This window comes from Phalacrocorax aristotelis, chromosome 6 (assembly GCF_949628215.1).
Source record: "Phalacrocorax aristotelis chromosome 6, bGulAri2.1, whole genome shotgun sequence".
In the NCBI taxonomy this organism is placed as follows: domain Eukaryota; kingdom Metazoa; phylum Chordata; class Aves; order Suliformes; family Phalacrocoracidae; genus Phalacrocorax; species Phalacrocorax aristotelis.
The window spans coordinates 42,583,809-42,604,462 of record NC_134281.1 but is presented as its reverse complement, the minus strand read 5'-3'; the positions used below and the strand labels follow the sequence as shown (position 1 = coordinate 42,604,462).

At 41.7% G+C, this 20,654-nt stretch overlaps 1 protein-coding gene across 32 annotated transcripts in view; it reads left to right on the top strand.

The window, feature by feature from the left end:
* Positions 1 to 20,654, top strand: part of NFIA (nuclear factor I A) — a 252,269-nt gene that overhangs the window by 136,416 nt on the left and 95,199 nt on the right. For 25 of the 32 annotated variants that reach the window (XM_075097437.1, XM_075097433.1, XM_075097421.1 and 22 more), the window contains exon 3: positions 3,942 to 4,007. The exons of the other annotated variants lie outside the window; for them this stretch is intronic. In XM_075097437.1, coding sequence (XP_074953538.1) covers positions 3,942 to 4,007 — 66 coding nt within the window. The remainder of the gene's footprint in view (positions 1 to 3,941; positions 4,008 to 20,654) is intronic. 32 annotated transcript variants of the gene reach the window in all.

The window sequence follows — 20,654 nt, the reverse complement described above, 5'->3', positions numbered from 1 at the left end:
GAAAAGTCCAGAGCTTCCATCCTGGAGCTGAAGGTCCCTGCCTGCTAATGGTTTGAGGTCAGGCAGACCTGCGTCTTGGTGTAACCGCCTGAGTCGCACTGGGGTAGCATATGCTTAAGAAACAGGTCCAAAGAGGAACAGAGAATAGGGATGCATTAGGAAATGCTACTTCAGAAAAACTAGCCTGTTTTGTTGAGGTTTTTTCCTTTATCCCTTAACCATAGTTAATTCTTCAAAGTAGGGAGTAAAACAGCTTCGACATGCTTTTTATCCTGTTTCCCCATGATTACAGTTGACACCAGATCCCCTTAAGCTTCTCTTGTCCAGTAACCTTGACTCCAGTGTACATATTCGAACTAACTCTGGCTAGTTCAGGGTTAAAAATTCCAACCACTAACTTTTCTTTAACTAAAAAAGCCCCCAAATAAAACCCATTGTGCTATTCAAGGTTAAGCTTCCTTAAATATAAAACTAGATTCCTTGGTGATTTTTTTTTTTAAATCAGCAATCTTAATAGTCGTTCCTCACTATAATATTTCCAACTCCATCTGAAATCATTTAAATCCTCCCCTTAATAACATGCACTTTATTGTAATATACAGATTCTTTGGCTTCCTACCAGCCTTAGCTTAAGGCACCAATGAAACTCATTGCTGCAGGGGGCCGTGGATTCAAGAGGGGCTCGCATCTACTGTATGTTTTGTTTTGTATGTTTTCCAATGGCTCTAATTATTGCAGGTGGTAGAATTTAACTGGCAGTGTTGTTGCTAAAGAAAACAGGCATAAAGTGTATACTGTTTTGCAGAGTGCTATCAAATATATAGAAAAGAGAAAATCAAATGAATTGTTAAACTGCTCTATAGTAAGTGATTTTATTGATTTAAGGCAAATGCTTATGAAAACGATCTTCCATTTATATCAATTATGTATGGGCAAAAATTAATTTATTCCTCCGGTCACCTGTTTGGCTAACTGACTCAGCAGGACAGACATTCCCCCTCCTGTTGTAGCCAAGCCCGCAAAACACTAAACGTTCAGAAAACTGGAATTTTAAAGTTTCCATGTGCAAAACAACAAAAAAGCCCCGACAGGAGTTACTGCCAACTGCTGAAAAAGGAGAGAGCGAGTGGTGGAGGCTGAGCAAGACTCTCTTGTCCTAGGCAAGACTGTAAAATACAACGGCTCTGATTTTGCCAATCCCTTAACCATGTGGCGGCACATTTATATGTACCGGATCATCTGCGGCATCTGAATAAAATCAGGGAAGCAAAATTCTGCATATAAACATTTTGGCTAAGTGCCTTAACTCAGTGTTCTTATCTGGGGTTTCCACAAGATGCCACCTTGCATAACAATTCTGAGCGTACACTTGCCCAGTACATGTTTTCGGTAGCCTCCCGTGATCTCTACTGCACTAGGCTGGTTTTAATTCTACCTCGTCCTGCGTTTTATTGCCCCGCGCCTCTGCATGAAGAATAGTGCTTAAAGCCTTTGTTGTCTTTTTTAGAAATTAATACTTAATTTCAGCAAAAGGGGTGGGTTGCAGGAAAACAGAATGAGGAAAAATGTTACCGCAGTAGCCAAAGTAATAAAAGAAGAAAGTTTATACAAACAAATGTCCTATGGCCAGTAGAGTCTTTCTTGTGCCACTAGCTTTGGTGTTGGAGAAACAGCACTCAACGCAAACAAAAGTACTTTGTTTCTTAAAATCCAGGAGCAGCTCCCGCTCTGTGTGCTACCCACCGGCTGCCGGGCTGTGCTGGGGAGCGAGGGTGCCAGGCTGGGGGCTGAGAGCGCCAGCTCCGAGCCCAGCTCCTGCGGCTGCCACTGAGCCCTCGTCCCTCTCAGTGCTTCACTGGATCGTTTAAAATTTTGAAAGGAAAACATGCTTTAAGTCCCATATTTCTGCAGTAACTTTTTCAAATATATAAATTTTTGTGGAATTCTGACTCTAAACATAAAGCCCAAACACTGATTGAACCATGGCTTGCTGGAGGAAAAGAAAAACCAAAAATATAAGCAAAAGCCTAATGCAAAATGAAATCCATTGAATGTTGACTTTGAATGTTAACTAAATATTTTACATTCCTAATATTTTACTTTTGTTTCTACCTTCACGGTATCGGAAATGTGAAACTTCTTGCCAAAATCTAGTGTTCAGAATATAACAGCACTGTGCATATTACCCGGTAGTCTATCTGCTGTCACTGATTTAAGCTTCAGTTAAAGATAACTCAGAAGATCAATATTTAAACCAAAATTGCAGAAGCGAGAATAATTATTTTTCACTGAGCTTCATTGGAGAAATTATTACAAATAATAAACATAAAAGAGAAGAAATGGATTCTGGACACACAGGGAAACATACCACTTTTTAGGAGAATTTCACTGATTTTAAATGCAAGTATCAGGACTGAAGCTTTCTTTGCTAAATATTCTGAGTGTTTAAATTCTAAAATTTATAAAAATTTGTTTTGTGACCACTTTTTTTCACTTGTAGTTTTTAATTTAATCAAGATTGTCCTCTAAGCTTCTGAATGATACCTAATGCATACAGTCAGCAGGTAAAAAAAATTTGAATATTTAAAATAGGCATTTTCTTTATAGTGCTCTGCGGTAATTAAAATCTTCATTTGCTTAAAAGCAAGGAACCTTTTTAAAGCAATAAATTAGCATTGCTTGACCCAAGGTCACTAGTAGTACTGCTTCTTCCAATGCTATTAATACCTCAAAGAAAAAGAAGGGGTGGTGTTATCACTTTGTTGCAATAGAAGTAAGATTTTCAATTTAATCACAGTTAAGTGTCATGACCTTTTGATCTTGCATTGACTTCTCACTGAAATGTGGTCAAATTTTAGACAGCTAATTCTAAACTCTCCAAAGTCAAGGTGAAGTCAGAAAATAGGTTTGCCACGATTGGACATGTTTTAGATGCAGTAGCAAGAGGTTTCATTTCCTAATTTTGTTTCACAGCAAAAACTTTTTTAATGGGATCAATAAATTACAGAATAATTTCTGAGGGAAAAAAACTAAATACTTTTTCTATTTGTATTAATTGCGAAAACAGTAATTTGAGGAATTTTTTTTTTTTTAATTTTCCATGCAGGTAAAGGACCTTTTTTCCCAATTCATAGTGATAGAAATAATTAAGAACGAAAACGCTATTTGACTGAAGCTTATACTAAGAATAATTTTTGAACCAAAGAGTGATCATCTTCACATAGAGTTAATCATGTGTAAAAAATGCAAAACACTCATATTTACACATATCCTTTTATAAGTAATTTTATTATTTTAGGCAAATAAATTGTGTTCATTGGAGACTGTTAGCTGGGAGTTTGTAGGACTCACTATTTGCACAAGTTATAAAGCAGTTCATCCACTATCTGGTCTTATTTATACCACTGCAAATCCGGCGCAATGCCATACGTTTCAGTGATCTTGTAGTACTGTAACCACTGTGAAAGTATGACAAAAATCGGTCTTCTATCTGTTTTGCAGATTTTGTTCCAGAAATGTGTAGACAACAATCTCCACGACTTTCTAGTGTTGCTTAGTTACCTTTATATGCCTGCTTGAAAATATGTTTTGAGACTTTACTATGTGTTGGATTAAGGCTCTGGTTTGTATACAACATAGAGGCTGCATTATAAAAAACATGTAGGAGAGTAGTTTAAATATGCCTTCTCTAAAAAGAAGGATTCTCAAAGCTTAATTTATGCTAACACACACACCAAGCACTCTGTATAGTGCTGTAAACAAGATTCCCTTTTTTTTTCTAGCAAAAATATTACCTAGGCACAGGACTTCTGCATTATCATGTCCTAGTGCAACACTCCTGTCCTTAGTTTGTACTCTCAGCCTTTTGAGGAAGTCTGGCGCCTCTGATCTATTTTCCATAGCAGACCCTGTAATTTTTGGCTGTATTTTATGTTTTTCAGATTCAAGTCAATCTGAAAGTCCCAGCCAGCCAAGTGAAGCTGATATTAAGGACCAGCCAGAAAATGGTAAGTTCTTACCTGCTGCTCCTGCTTTGGGATATTAAAACAGCCCATATTTTAAGGATTTTTTTTTTCTGAAGTCTAATATAAAAAGATTATTCAGAATAATTGACATGGGATACCTACAAATAGGTTGTATACTCTCCTCATAGTTAAAATGCTACTGTTTCACTAATCAAAGGTAGCATTTTTTTCTCCAGTCCTGGAGAAAGACACTTTTTTCCTTTAAAAATAATTTTTATTAGGGAGATGCCATTAAAGAGCCTGCTGTATGCAACCCTTATCCTTATTCCTCCGTAGCAAAGGCTTTCAGTCCCTGGGCCGTGAGTCATGACCCCCTAGGGGTGTGTGCTTCATCGCTTTCATTTTTATCTATGTGCTTTTAACTTCATTTTGTTTATTGATGCTCTCACATGACACACTGAAGTATCTAACTTTCGGTATGTGGCCAGCCATCATTTTAGAGTGCAGGATCTCAGACAGTCCCACGAAACAAAATGGTTGCTTTGAAATATGTTTCTGCAGACCCAGTGTCTACTGCAAAAATCTGCTAAACAAAACTGAGCAGCAATGCTTCCAAACATGGCAGTTTCAGGGCAGGACTGCACACCTATAAACATACCAGCTGCTCAGGCAGGTACCTCACCGTGGGCCTGATACAGGGTCTACCGGCATTGTCTGCACTTTCTTACTGCTGTGCTTCAAAGGTTGTAGATACTACGGGTAAGCAGGGCAGGGAGGCTAAACTAGAGCTTGTTGCTCCTTCTTCTCTGTATGTTTGCAATACCATTGTTTCAGGTGTCAGCGGCCTGAGCTTTTTTGCAAGTAGGAGCCCAACTGTGACTCTCGGGAATGCTAATATTGTTTGAACTGGGACAGTTTTAAAGTAGAAGCAATAGCTTCTACTGAACAAATGGCTTGCTTTGTAAAGCAGCCTGAAAAAAAATAATTCAATAATAGTGAATTTCTGTAGGGACTGTATGTGAAAGGATAAGTATGTGTGTAAGGGAACAGCTTCCTTTCCTTTTTATGTTTAACTAAGGTACACCTCAACAATTTTTGTTGGCCCCTCGGCAACTGAGTTTTGTTTTACTACTTATATTTAGGACTTAGAAATAATGTCTCCCAAAGTGAAAGTGATTATTAGTAATAGTTTTTCTTTACTTTTTTTTATCCCTAACCAGATTTTTTTAATAAGACCTATATGTAGATGGGGGGGATCCACTGTACTGGAGTCTACTGTGCATACACAGAAAATAATTTTTGTGAAGGGGTTTTGTCTCTAATACCTGTCACCATTTTTGGAACCTGTAAATCCATCTCATGTGGAAATACTGTATTTATAATTATACAACTGTGATGTCCTTTCACAAAGCAACTAACTGCTTTCGCCTCAAATCCCTACAGCTGTATATGTGTTCCATCTCTGTTTTGGGGTCTTTATTAGCAACTGAACAAGCTGCAAGTGGGAGTGAGGTTGAAGGGCTGCATTCACATCCGGACTGTATTTGGATCAGGTTTTAAATGGCAGATAGAATTAAAGGGAGAAGAAGACCTTTAGGCACATAAAAAACTTTTAAATACCAGCGTATATCATAGGTCATAGAAGATAGGGCTCATTGGACTGGTAGGATTTCGGCTTTTGGGGTTCCTGTATTTTCCTTCCATTGAAATATGAAAGGTTTCATATTTGATAGCTTTTGTGCTGCTCATCTCTAAACTTACCATCTTAAAACATTTCTGTTGTTTCTGAAAGACATTGCCTAATTTCCCTTATCATTCCTGTTCACAGAAATTCTAATTTGCAGCCAAAGGATTGTGAGGTTAAGAGAAGAACTGACTAAACTGTGATTTTTGTTCTGCCAATTTTTCTTTTTCTTTTTTTTTTTTTTGGTGGGGAATATGTTGCCTATGTTTATTAAATCATATTTTAATTTAGAATGTATTAGGCACCAAGCATGTTATTATTTTATGTTTAGATAATATTCTTTCGCAGCTATTAAACCACAGTTCTTCTTAGCCTGCAGTTTCTTAGTCTTAAGGAAGCCCATTACTCAACAACCACCCCAAAAAGCAGCAATGCCAGTGTTTAATAATGTAAAATTTGTAAGAGCCTAGTGAAATGAAATATCTCTGATTTGGAGCCTGAGTCTTCCTTGTAAAACAAGCTTTTAGTGAATTCTTGGAACTTTACCGGTGACCTGCAAAAGGTACTTTTTTTTTAATTATCAGGAAAAGCATTTTTCTTTTTCTCAGTTTTACTAAAGGGTATTTTTCCCCAACACAGCAGAAGCCTCCTAACTGGTTACACACCTTTTGCAGTGCCTGTGTGGGAGATTTTCTTTACAAATGCCTCTAACGCAGTCTGTTGGCCCTAAAGGGGTTGCTCCCCCTTGGGCAGATGCTGGGCTCATTCCCAGCACACACAGCCCCCAGCTTGCAGTGTACCTAGTGTGTAGATCAACACAGATCTGCAGCTCTTATCTACTGAACGTGAGGATGAAAGCAAAATTGCAGGCTTTAGAAAATGAAAAACTGCACGCACAGAAACGGACACAATAAATCATATTAACTGCGTTGTTCTACACTTGCTGTAGACCCACTTCCACAGGGCCTGATCCAAATCCCTCTGGAGTCAATGGGAGTCTCATAATTGATTTTACTGAGAGTGGGAATGAGCCCACACAGAGAGGAATTTTTTTTTTAAATCAAAGAAAAATAGTATTGTGAATAATCTTATTCCCACTGATGCTAACAGCAGAATGACGAGATTGAGGGCAGATTTGGAATCATTTTGCTTGTGTTTCTGGAAGGCACAAAGAAATGTATCGATTAAGTACTACCTTTTGCATGCATGCATTCCTTCATTTTAAAAAAATAAATCTTTAAAGGCCTTGTGAGGGTTATACAGCCTCTCTACTTGCCTGTTAATATCCTTTCTGTTCCACTCCATAAATTCTAGAGCTATTTATTATACACATATATTTTGCATACCTTGAGTAATGTAGGTTCAAAAGGGTCAACTATACAGCCCTGAAAAAGAAGGCCTCCTACTACAGATTTTAATTTATCATTTTAAATTGTATGTGTTATTTTGGAAAGCCTGTATGTCTAACCTTCATTAAAGTGAGTTCATGGGAAAATAAGCTTTTCTTTTTTGAGCCACTCCTTTTTTCTTGTGGGCTTTACAGTTGCATTTTCTGGAGCAGAATCATCACAAACAGAGAAGATGGTGACATCTGCTCTCAGTGGTGGCTTTAACACCAACTCCAGCCCTTTCTTTAGCCAGAATAGTTTTCAGGCAGTCACTTACCCGATCGCTACTGCAGAAATTTACAAATTTACAGAAATATTAAGCATATTTTCTTTTCTAGAGAGAGAGAGAGATCCAGCATGACAGTCATGAAAAGCAAACATGCAGGCGAGACAGGGCTTGTTTGTGCATGAATGGTCCAAGGTCCAGGTGTCTTGTCGTGGAACCAGGGGTGAAGCTAACATGTAACCAAATGGTGTGCATGGTGCTGCCATCTCTCAGGTCCATTAGCACCTGAAAGAGCTTCTCGTGGAGAGGAAGAAAACCCAGAACTTACCTGTTTGCTATGTGGGCGAGAAAACTGGGAGGAGGGATGATGAAAGAGGCCAGCAACTTCATTTGAAAGGCAGGAGCATGTTCCAATGTCCTGATATTTTGCTCAAACGACTTTTTTTTTCTGACCAGCTGGGTGGAACACCCGTGTGGAAAATTCCCCACTTTTGTAGTTGCCTAATGGTATGTAAAAGCTTCATTTCAGTTGGCACCGCAAAGTGATTTTGCAATTCACCCAATCAAAAAAAAAAGGTTATTGATTTTAAAAGCTTGTTAAATGTTTGGTTGTATTTTATAAACAAACTAGTTTTCAGTGAACTGAGGATGGCAAAATGGCTAGTCTGATGTAGTGAAGTGACTGCATGCCTGGGGATCAGGGACAACTGAATTCCCAGCTCAGCACTGCTGTGGACTCTCTCTAGGGCTTTTATTCTCTCTTTCAGTCATGGAAACGGCTATTGGATAGATTCTTTTTGTAAATAGGATTATTTTAAACTTTTGTAGGAAAACTTTTTAGTCTTTTTGTCTGCAAAGTGGGGATATTTGTGATTCTAGCTTTCAGAGATTCATAGACTATTAAAAGTCAAATCCTGCTCTGCTCCAGCAGGAATTTAACTCTGGAGAAAGGGAAGGAGGGTGTAGCACAAACTGGTTAATAATTGTGGTACAGTGCTGTGTTACTGCTGTCAGTAAATGGATGTCAGACATCCACCAGGCGATGTTTGTGTTTGATGTGGCAGTACTGATGAATTAATAACTGCAGCGTAAAGGTACACACGAAGCATGCTGTGTAAAGCAGAAGAACGCTGTGTCATTTTCTACAGACGACTGATGTCTCTTGAGCATGTGGTACTGAGATTTGATAACTCAAAGTTAGTAGCACACCACTTTAATTGTGGATTAGCAAATTCTTTTTAAAGTAGTTAGTAAATTCTCCCATTTCAAGTAAGACAGCACTCATTATTACAGCTGATTACAAATGTGTGCCAAATTCACTGCTCAAACAATTTCTGTAGAGAGAGAGGCATTTATCTAAAAAATAAAGATGTTTAATGCCCAAACCAAATGCTTTTTAGTTTTAATGTATTCTTGCTGCTTTGAGCTGCAAGTACCTTAACAGCACTGCAGGAAATGAAAGGCACATTGTTCTTTGTAACATTAAAAAAAAAAAAAGAAAAAAGAAAACAATGATGTACGGTAACTCACAGAACTCGTTTTTCAACCCTCCAGTAATTACACTGGACTTGTAAATATCATCTGTGAATTCTTTGCTTAAGTAGGGCTGGACTTGAGTACTAAACCTGAAAAAAATGTTTAAGTATATGCTTACTTTTCCATGTCTAAAAACATAAAGGAAGAAATTCTGGTCCTCAAGCTGTGGGGGAAAGAGAAGGGAATAGGGGGAACATATGCAAAGAGAAGTTTCTTTTTCTTCTCCAGGCAAGGCTGGTCATGGCAGGCGTAATACAGCTTTGGCTGCAATGAAGGAGGGGATTATGTGCAACCTGGTAAAATGCAAAAGCAGCTTGTGGGAAGACCTCTCTGCCTTAACTAACAGGCTGCAGAGTCCAGCCCCTTTTTGTATGCTTTCTTTCTGGTCCCAAAACCTGGCATTCTTCTTTCATGTTCACTGTTCAAACCCTCCTTTCAAGCTGAGGCAGGCAGAAAACGTAACTGTTCTTTATGGTTGTCTCCACCACTCAGCTACACTGTAAGTTAAATGGTAACTGAGAGACCTCCAATTCCTTCAACAGCCATATTTTTAACTAGTAGAAACGTATTGCCTTCCAAGGCCATCCCTTCTTCTCAGGTCATGCCTAGCCTCCCATCTCCACTACTTCAGGTGGAGTCTAGATGCCTTGTGGGCTCTCTTAGCTGTGACTGAACTTGATGCCAACCAGCTTTGACACTCACTCACCAAGGAGGTGCTACAAGTGCAGCAGGACTTGAGGAGTCTGGAGGGTTAGCTGTTCTTGGATAGGCCCCTTAATTCCTACCTGAGGAGTGCATGAGCAGTTCTCTGAACACACAATGCTGAAACCAGTACTGTTAGAAAGTACATCGTCTCAGATGACTAACATTCCTGAAACACCTCATTTGCAGCAGATAACCAAGCCTTGCAGAGAAAGTTTTCTATCAGTTACAGTTGCAAACAGGGTAATACAGTAATGGCAGGTTTTATTAGTGTTCTTGTTCACGGGATCATTTGCATCAGAATCTTATAAATGCAAGAAGACTCTCCTCTCTTGTTTACAGAGCAACACTGAGGAGTTATCACAGCCTGAGGGACTAATCTAAAATTAACTTTGCTTCAGAAAAAGCTTTAAAAAAAAGCCCTTAGCATTTTCAATAAGGAATCTCATAGCTGGCACTGAAGTCAAAGCTCCTGGTGATGTCAGCTTGTTTGCATCTTTGTAACTTGCCACGACCAAATTCTGAACGGATTTGCACCCTTATGGATCACGTTGTCTGCTGGGAACAGCAATAAGGAACTTTGTCCAGGCTTGAAAGCTCTGGCCGAGCAGGGGAGCCCTGGTGGGGCTTGTCCGTTCAGACTTTCTGCAGGCTGGACAGAATCGGCTGTTGACTCTAACAGGACCCATCAGCTGATGAAGGTCTGATGAGATCCAACCTGTGTTTCATCACCCGCTGAAAGAGAGTGCATGTAGGCAGTTCTGAGAGCCAGCATCTCCCAAGGAAACAAAAGCAAATATGTCCGGTTATAAATTTAACTTATGTGTGTTTTAGTCTTGCTTTTTTTTCATCTTATTTCATTACAAATAGATTACAACAAGAACTAGAAATACAGTATTTTAATCATAATAGTCTAGAACTGAAACCTTGCAGCATCCAGCTGTATTTCCCAGCCAGTTTCATGACTGTCATGAAGAAGCATCTGAATAATTAGGAAAGAAAACACCATTTTCCCCTATATTACCATACTTTCATTAAATTGGTGCTTAAATGATTTTGAGGTCCAGATTGTGAGACATAGTTACACCATTTCCAGGATTTAGCAGATCCTCTGCTAGGCTCAGGATTTAGCCTGCTTATCAGTAGCTGGCACTCTCTTGAGGGGACCCTGCGATGGCAACAGCAAAGGGTGTTGACTGTCAATCGGGCAAGATATGCTGTCGTCAACCAGGGTCAGTTCTGCAGCCTCTGCTGGGGCTGAGCGGAGAGCCTTTCTCATCAGTGACCTGCAGTGTTTGAGACTTGAGGATTGACAGAGGACTTCAGTTTTCACTGCTGCTAACCATTAACCTTCACAAGCAAAGCATTCCCACAAAAAATTCATCCAAGGCAAGTATGACAGGAAATATTCAAAGCATGAAATGAATGCTTATAGCATGACAAAGCAGTGCTTGAAAGACATGAAACGTTCATTACGCTTGGAGTGGCTGAATGCTGCAAAGGAAAGGAGAAATAAAATGTGGCTAGGGTATGTTACTTTTATTTCTCCATATGTGTGTACAGGAAAAAGGCAATGAACCTTTCCAGTGGATAAGATGCATAAATACAGCTGCAATTATTCTAAGTCATCTCAAAATATATTTTTATTCTGTTGCCCTGTTCCATTCCTTTCTGCGTATATTTATCCACAAGATAACAGCAAGGGCCATCTAGAGGGCAGCTTGAAAATGGGCTGGCCAGGAGCCCCCTCCTAAGAAGCTCCCATGCCTCAGTGAGGCAAACTTCCCTCCCTTGCTCTGCAGGGCCAAGGCCTTTCTTTGCCCCACAGCAGTGCCGGGCTGCTGCCCCCTCCTCGGCCGCAGTGCTGGGCTGGGGACAAGCAGCCAGGTCAGGGCTCTGCCCCCATGCCAGCCCCCTCTATCCACATCCCACCTGTACATGTTGAGAGGTGCCTTGATGCTAAGTTTAGCCAGTCCTCCTGTGGTCCTGGGAAGGGCAGATGGAGCTGTGAGCAATCTCCAATATTCACTACAGCTGGTTTTTTTGGTATGTCTTCTTGAGAGACTTGCTGTTTAATTAACATCTGAGAGTTGTGTTGCGTCAGAGTAATTGCTACCGCCTGAGCGGACCACAGGCTGAAGGATGCTTCTGAATACCACACTTGCCCACCAAGAAGCTGGGCACTTAGGGAAAGAAGTTTATTTGTGGCTTGGGTATCATTTTAATTTTCTATCCAGTAAAGAGGGGAGTTTATTAGTAGGAAGAGAATGTGATGCCAAGGCCTAACTTGCAAAACAAAACCCCAAACCTATCTATTTGTCTTTCGGTGTAAGAATTTCCTAATGCCTGTAATGTAAGACAAAGGGAAAATTTTACTTGCAGGAAAATTGCCTTCCACAATAACCAAGAAAAAAAAAAACACAAAACGCCCACACCAGAGCAGCATGATCCAAAATGTGAACTTTTTACGCCGCCCCAACCTTCTAGGTTAGGCTTCCAACCAAGTGATCTTTTATTATCAACATGATATACCCTTGACATAATTTGGCGCAGTAAAGCTTCTTCTGCTGAACTTGTGATTTCATTTACTAGATCTGATGAAAGTTCTGTGAACCACGGTAAAATGTGATAATTAGTAGTTTAATTCTTTTTAGGGTGTACGTATTAATTGAAAAGGCTTGAACTATAAATACAGGGCCTGTGGATAAAAGCACACTCTGAAATCAGTCGCTTATCCGAAGTATTCATTACTTCACATCTATTTAGGTAGTGTCTCTTTGCAGCAGTGCCAGTCGGCTGTTGAAGTGAGTGGGAGCCCTCCACTCAGAGATTGCAGCAGCAAAATCCAGCCTGACTTGCTGCTGCTGTCATGCGATCGGAAGCCGTCCCTGGCCAAAATTTTGCCCTCTGTGGTTAAACCACTGGAAGTTAAAAATGTGTGCTGGGAGCTGTGCTCTGCGGATGAGCTGGTGAAGCACTGTCTCTCTTGCTGTGCAAGCTGCAGGAGACAGAAGGGGCTGAAGGCGGCGTTTGCTGGCCAGCCACAACGTCCTCCTCTCCCGCTCGAGGTGGAGGCGGTGGCAGTGCGTTGGCAGGTGGCAGACTGCCTGGCTTTGGCAGCCGAGGGGGAACGTTTCTGCCGCTCAACAAGTCCACCCAGAGCATCAGAGGTCCCCCGTGATTCAAGTCCCAGCCAGCCTGGCAGCTGATGGCAAATCATATTTTTCCCCCTACTTACACACTTATCCTTCACCATATTTGGGACCATCAGCACCTAAACCTCTGCTGCTTCAGCCAGAGCTTGGTTCATTTGGCTGTGAATGTCAGAGTGTAGCACCACCGAGAGCTGCGATAAGGGATCATGCTTTCTCGCTCATGCTCATGTGTTCTTTTGTTCTGACTTCCTGACCAATGCAGGGGGTATTCTGTTGACTCTACGCCTTTCCAAATATATGTATATACCATGAAAATGTACTCATTATTTCACACCTTCCTCTGGTTTCTTTGTGTGGTGTACTGCCTGGATGAATCATACCTGGTTTTACAGGTACAAGGTGATTTTCATTCAAATGGATTTCAACCTTTGTACTCATATTAGGTTTGCACACTCAGAAAAAATCTATATATCTGCATATACTGCAGATTCATGGGTTAATCAGGTGCTTTCCAAGTAGCCTTTAATTTTGTAAATCTGAAGTTGTGTACACGAGCAAAGAGGTATACATGAAGAGCAATGCACTGCTCCTGAAAGCCGCACTCTGGACTGTTGCTGTTGTCAAGGGAGGGCACTTTGGTGACACCAGGCTCCCAGAAAAAGCCTGATCACTTCTATAACTAATCAGATGCTATTTTTTATTTGCAGATACTACTTCTTAATTGCAAAATTTGCTAGATAGGAAATGGAAAGAAAGTTTAGGGTGACTCTCACAGAGCTGCAAGAATAAAATCCCCTCTGAAGCCTGGCAGTAGTGTGACTGAAATGGAAAAATACCAGATCTGTTTCTTGGAAAGTGAGAATACGACTTTTATTTGCAATGGTTCACAAATATGGTTCACAAATATTTTTGCAGGAGCGACGTAGCGAGCATGGCCAAAGGGGGCAGGAGGAAGGTGAGGCGAGTGAGGCACACTTGTAAACGTATTCCTTTAAATCTGTTATTGTTATCTTGCACACAAAGGGCGCCGCAAGTTGTTTACAGCAGTTCATGTTACTCATTTCTGCTCCCTTTTCTCCCATCAGTGCTGTATCGTTAGTTATATGACTTTTTTCCTGGGTTGTGATAGTGTCCAGATAGATTTTGGCGGTGGAGTGGCAGAAAGGTGCCAGTTGATTATATGTGCTGCTTACTGTGTGCATTTCATGTCTGCTGTCTTAACATTTTTTTGTTAACCACTGTTGCAACTGAAGAAAATGCTGAAGTTTGACAGTTGGGAGTTACTGCCGAGTATGTGCTGTAAACTATATCATCCCTCTGCCTTCTCCGTTTCTCCCCCTTCTGCTGAAACCAAATGATTTATAAAATGCCTTCACATTCTTGAGTGAGTTCACACTATCACCTCCAGGCACTGCACTGAGGAGTATTAGGAGTGGATAGGAAACACAGATCTGATAACTGGTATTTTTCTCTGAAAGAAAAAAAAAAGAGGGGCAAAAAAGGGCTGATTAAAATTAAAGGAGAAAAGTTTCCTGCTGTGCCCCAGAGTAAACCTGTAGTCAGTGAAGCACTTTCTAGTAAACAAGAGATGTACGTGGTTATAGTGGGTTTTTATTATTACACACCGCCATTGTTTTCCATTTTCATAATATTCAATTAATGTAATCATTTTAGAGTGTCTCTAATCATTACCTCCCACCTGCCCTCACTCATACTTGAAGCAAGGGGATCCGCTGCAAGCCACACTCTGGGATGAGGAGCCAGTGCCTTGCTCCTGTCACCGGCAAAAGGAGGCACAAGAAAAAGATAGGGCTGCTGCAGGGGACCCGAATATTTGTATTCTCTCCCTCTGGCCTTTGCAGAACATGTGGCTGGCACCCCAAACCCTGGCTGCAGTGTGGCTTCCGATAGACTCACTGCCATGTCACTCCCCAGCAGTCACCCCCCTGCCCCAGTCCACTGCAGTGCTGAGTGACAGAGGGAGAGGTGGTGCTTTGGTAGTGCAGTGTCTCACTAGGTGAACCAGGGTATGGGCAGCAGTTTCCTACTACCCTTTAGCCAGGCACAAGGATGCCACAAGCCAGGCACACCATCTTTCAGACCATGGTGGGCCAAAGCCTTTGCTGGCATTTCTTTTCCCAGGATTGTAAGGGAGGAATACTTCTTATGTGGCTTGTAACACTCGCTCACAAAGAATATAGACCTCTGTCCCTGTTACTTTTCTGCATCTGTTCCTTCCTCTTAAAATGGTGTCTCTAACAGAAGGCTCTTTGACAGCTGCATCCCCATCTGAAAACCTGCTGGTGATTGGGGGGTGTCCCCACCTGACCAGCTTTGCAATGCAGACCACCTACAATTTTCCCACATGTTATACCTCAGAGTCCTTAAAAATCAGGGAATTAGCTTCCAGGAAATTTCCAATAGCAGAATGCAGAGAGCTAGCCATGTCCCCCATGCTGTACAGAGGGGAGCCAATTTTATCACAACGCAGAGCATGCCATAGCTTGAGGTGCAGGAGGAAGGGAAGGGGTGAGAGCAGAAGAGGATGGACAGCGGCTTGATGGACTGAGGTAGCTGTGGTTTTGAGGCAGAACCCCACAGACTTTTGTGAGGGAAGGCTTAAAGCAGAGGCATGGTAGTGGCCCACAGCTCAATTTAAAGCAGTAATAAAAGGGGCTGGAAAGGATATGACAGCTTGAGCAAATGGCTGAGGAACAAGGCAGTCCACTATTAGTGAATCTAGATTTCTGTCTGTCATGGCCATGAGGGATGCATTTCAGCAGGACTGGGATTGTCCACTGTTAGAAGGAAAGAGAAGTAAAGATCATTGCGTCTACAATATAAATGTAAGTTGTTATTACTACTATTGCTATGTCAGCCGTAAACTGTTCCCACGAGAACCGAGATGCAACATCATTGAAAAAGAATGTCTTACTGTGAAATGGGCAGCAGAAACACTGTGGCATTATCTGCCAGGTAATGAATTTACCTTGGTGACAGATCATTATTCCCTCCTGCAAATGAACTAGATGAAGGACAGGAACACAAGGATAACTCAGCAATACTTGTATTTTACAGTCATCTGAATTTAAAAAAAAAAATAATTAAAAAAGTAACCAGATGTAAATGTAAGGACAGAGAAGCATAGCATGACAAGAGAGATTGCATGCGGCAAGATACAGGGAAGAGAGCAAATTTTCTTCCAGGTCTATGCTAACGTGGTGTACGGACTTCTAAGGCTTGGATTTCATCCCATCTAACATTAGGCATTAAAATAAAGCACCAGCTATGAACCTAAAATCCTCACTCTCCCACTATAATCAGTGGAGATACTGGGGTCTTCTGGGAATTCATATCTCTCTCTGTTGAACCTCAGGGAGGTTTAAAACTAAGATGTTGCAGGTTAATGCTGTAATTGCTCTGGACCCAAGATTCTGCTGCTCAAGGAAGTCATTTACCCCTCTCCTGCTTATCCTAAAAAGGCAGAGTAGACAAAGTAAGAGTCTGCTGCAAGAGCAAAGGTGGATTGAGCAGGACACTTTGACTTGTTTGAATGATTTCTTCAGGGTAGAAGAGTGGACAGTGTATCTACTGCCCATGTGTACTTTCTTTTCTTTCTGTTTTTCTGTTGACTTCTACAAAACGGGAGTTTCTTAGAGAAATTACCTTTTTAGAGAAGTGTTTATGTGCTCTGTGGAAGAATGTGTCTAGGGATGGGCATACTGGCAGCAAGAACTTCCTCCTCAACTCTTCCAGTGAAATTTTGTTCTAAACTGCCCAAATGAAGCCATTATTCAAAAGTAAAAATGTTCTGTTCCATTTCTTGTTTTCATTCTTTTGTGCGTCTGGGGACTACACTGCTGTGAAAAAGCCCATTCTCACAGGATGTCTTGCCTAATTTTGCAGACAAGAGAGGTTCAGCTATTCCAATTACGATGAGATAAGAATCTGAAATGTTGGGATCACATCCATCCTGAGTTGAACTCTTGCGTCTTCCAAAACCCATCCATCATTATTTTTTCCTTTATTTCTGTATTTCAGGCAGAGAAGGAACAGAGAAGAAATGGATGCTTATGTATTATAAACCATAATGGATGGGTTTCCTTTTTACCTGAGTTGCTTTAGTTTAATGTAAAGATCCCTGTGAGTGGAATTCATTTTCCATTTTCATTCTTTCTGCCTGCTCAACTGCCACTCATCAGCAAAAGGTCTGCCTTTCATGTAAAGTCAGTCACTGTACAAAGTCTCATAGTTTACATGCAAAGTACTGTTAGAACAAGCCTGATGGCGCTCACAGGGCATGTGAGCCAGGCTGCTAGGCATGGTCCAAAATATGAAGTCCTGGCCCCTGTGGTATCTTCAGATTGTCTTAAATGCATGCAGATAGGGCATCTGACATAGGGACTCCACCCCAAGGCCACATTTCTGCATCCCTGTGTATCGCACTTTGTCATACAAGACTGACTGCTGGGGAGGAATAAGAGGGTCTAGCGAAGCAAGCCTTCTACCATGGAAAGAGGACTGCATAGGCTGAGCTGATGAACACAGCCTCTAGCAACAGATTCATCTCAAGTTCTTACCTCTATACCAAGAGTGTGTCTAAGTTGCCAGAGGCAGCCTCCTAGGGCGAGACATGCCACTGTTTTAATCTCAGTTCCTTAAGGCACCTCCCCTGGAGCCACCGTATCTGCCACACGTGGGATGAGCACATGAAATTAGATAAGGGCTAAGAAGGTCTCTCTCTGTCCCGTCTGTTTACTTTGTTAATCTTCAATCCCTCACAATACACTCACAATTAGTGAACTCAGAGGCCCTCTTTGGGCTATGGTCTGAGCAGATTACACAGAGAAAATAAATCTCGTCCGTGTTCTGGCCTGACCTTGGCCTAAACCTGAGAAAGTGAATACCCCTATCACACCAGCATGTGTCTGTAGAAGTACAGTAAACACAAATGGGTGTCACTGGCCCTCTATGTCATACAATCCCAGGCCAGGAGTCTAGCGTTTTGAGCTGTCCACCCAAGTACTTGTTAATAGATGTCCATTCTTAGTCTGTAAAGGAATGTAGACAGGGCATCCTGCCTTACAAAACACAAACTTACAATAAAACAGAAAGAGAGTCTCAGTCATTGTGCAGAGCTCTGCTGTTGGTCTCCACATCCAGCAGTTTCTTCCCACTGGACTTACGCTGCTAGTTTGGGACTTGGCTGGGGGAATTATCCACTACTACACTGGGTTCTCCACCACCATCTGTGCACATAGTTGCCTGCCTAACCCCGAGTGCATCCGTCCTTGGGAAGTCAGTCAATAAGTCTGTGGGGCTTCCTCATCAATACTTGGAGGAGGCAGAGACCTGGCATAGCCTGGGCAGAGCCTGGGCTATGAGACAGGAGAGCCTGGATGACCCAGCAGAGGGCCTGTATTGCTTCTAAGGGGCATGATGAGGGGTGACGTGTTCCTTGTGGAGACTCATTGGTGCCTTTGCTAGTCATTCTGCCTTCGTTCTTCTCTGGAGATGTCCTGTGTAACTCAGGTGAAGTTGGTGCAGACCTTGGTGGCCATCCCGAGTTTCTGTGCTCGGTGGAGGCACTTTGTTCTCTGCTAGCAGGCAATGAGGACAACCCCTTCAGTTCCCAGCCCTCAGTCCATAGTGCCTCAGTGGAGAGGGTGATGCCGTACTGGGTGTCACTCTGCTGTCTGGACAGGAGTTGCAAGCCCATACATGTTAGACATATGGTGTTCATCTATGGTGCCCTTAACTACAGCCACAAGCATCAGGTTTTGTTCTCTAGGCCTTGTGCAAGCTTGACATGTCTCTAGATGAGCATTACTGTGCTTCCAGACCCACCCCTTTCTGTCTACTCTGCAATCAGTATATCAGAGCTTTATTCCACAGACTTACCTCAGTATACTGCTGCCCAAAGTGAGACAGCCCAGACACTGCTGGAGAAAAGCTTGTAGGGTTCCCCCCATCTTCCATGAAGGGATCTCTGAGAGTGGCCCTGACTAAACTTCATGAGCCCAGTGACATAGACAGTCAAGGACAGACTGTACATGTGTTGTCATGCTGTGACTAGTGGAAAGTGGCTTCCCTCCCCAGCTGCAAGGATAACTAACAGGTGAACCTAGTGCAAGTCAGTCTGCTTGGGTCTAAAAGTTATTGAAGTTAGAAGGTAATTGTTCTATACAAAAAATAGAGTAAGAACCTTTTGGAGAGAAAAAGCTGCATGATACAATAGAAAGGACAATAGGTAAATAGAGTAACATGATTTGCACAGGGCTTACCATGAATTAAAGTTTGCTCACTGGTGGTGCCAGCAAATGAGGTGTAAGAAGCAACGCAGAAGGGAGAGGAAAGCCCATGGGGAAGGGTGGAGCTGGCTGGTCCTTGTGACTTAGCTTCCATGCCCAGCATCCTTATTTTTGCATGGGATTTATACTATCTAATCTTCAGCAGATATTTTACAGCTTCTATTATCGTGGTGTCCAGCCAGTCTTTTAAAAGTGCCTTGGTGTGAAGAAAGAGGAGTGCCAGGAAGGGAGGATGATAGGAAACGGCTGATGAAGTTGCCAGGGTTTGTGCCCCTATCACCCAGCAAAGTGGGGCAGGAAAGCTGCCTGCCCTCACCTGACCCTGGCCCCAGCTCCTCCTGGACACTGGGCTTTTCTAGAGAATTCTGCCACATGCTCTGAATATGTGTATTATTCCTATAAATATAAACTAATGTGCAAATTAAAAAAAAAACAGAAAACCCAACACCTCTTTTTACAGCCCCCTAATTCTTTGTCCACAGGGCTTTGGACTCCCTTGGTTCAGCTCCAAGCGTGTCTGCAGAGTAACCTTGGAGGGTACACATAGCTACCACAAGCCGAGGGAAGGTTTTATAGATCCTAAAATAATTACAGCATCGCTGAGTCTAGTTGTATAATTTCTTGGCAATATACTAATTAAAACTAGATATTTACACACAACACTTATTTAAACTTAAGACTTATTTAAAAGAACCTGCATACTTATAATAACTATATATCATGGCTTTATTGAGGACCATGTTTTTCATGCAGATTGAATTCTTGAGCACTGTGATTAGCATAAATGAGCCCACGGCTTTATGTTCAGGACTGAATACTTCCAGGGCATCTGAATCATCCTGGTATTTCATTCCACAATCTAAAATTATTTTTAAAATACTACAGTTTTTAAACTCGCTGTTTTATGGCACTTAGAAATTGCTCTGTGTTTACTAGCAACAGAGTCTAGCAGAGCTGAGTGTTTAATGTGATGAATAGTGTTAGGAGCTCAAAGAAAAGTCAGATGCGTGCCGACACTTATCAGAGCTGTTCTGTGGCTCAGAATGACTGTTCGTGATACTTGTTTCATGATAAACTTCCTCAGAACATGATGTTACTGGAAAAAAAATTATCCACTCTGAGAAATACGCAGGTGACACAGTTGAGTCAGCAGCTTGCAACAGTGACACAGGCTTACGTTTATAAAAATCCCCACTGAACTTTTGTCTTCTGCGTGCGTATATCATAGCCTTAAAATCTGTTGCCACAAAAGAGTCCCATTTCTTGTGTTCACTTGGTAGCTGTTTAAACTAACAAAAATCTTCCCACCATCCTGATGAAGTAGATGCCTGGGTTTAAAAGTCTAAATAGTCACAAAACTTTCCTCTTTCATAAGTAATTCACCATATAAATGCTAGTATCTCCAGTGACCACTGATACCTCTGGGGAAATGATAAACATGGAAAAATAACAGACCACTGTGGAAACCAGAAAATCCTGCCTCCTGCATGAGAGGGTTTAATTACTGAAGTTGCAAGCATTTCCCCATGCACAAGCATCTCGGCATTCATAGGTGGAAAGTACCTCATGCTGTGTTTGAAATATCAACTGGATTTAAAAGAAGGCTTTGTGCTTCACCATGGACCTTTCTTAGCCTCCTGCAGATGGTCCCTATTGCTGAAAAGAGACATGACTTGTGAGATGGGAA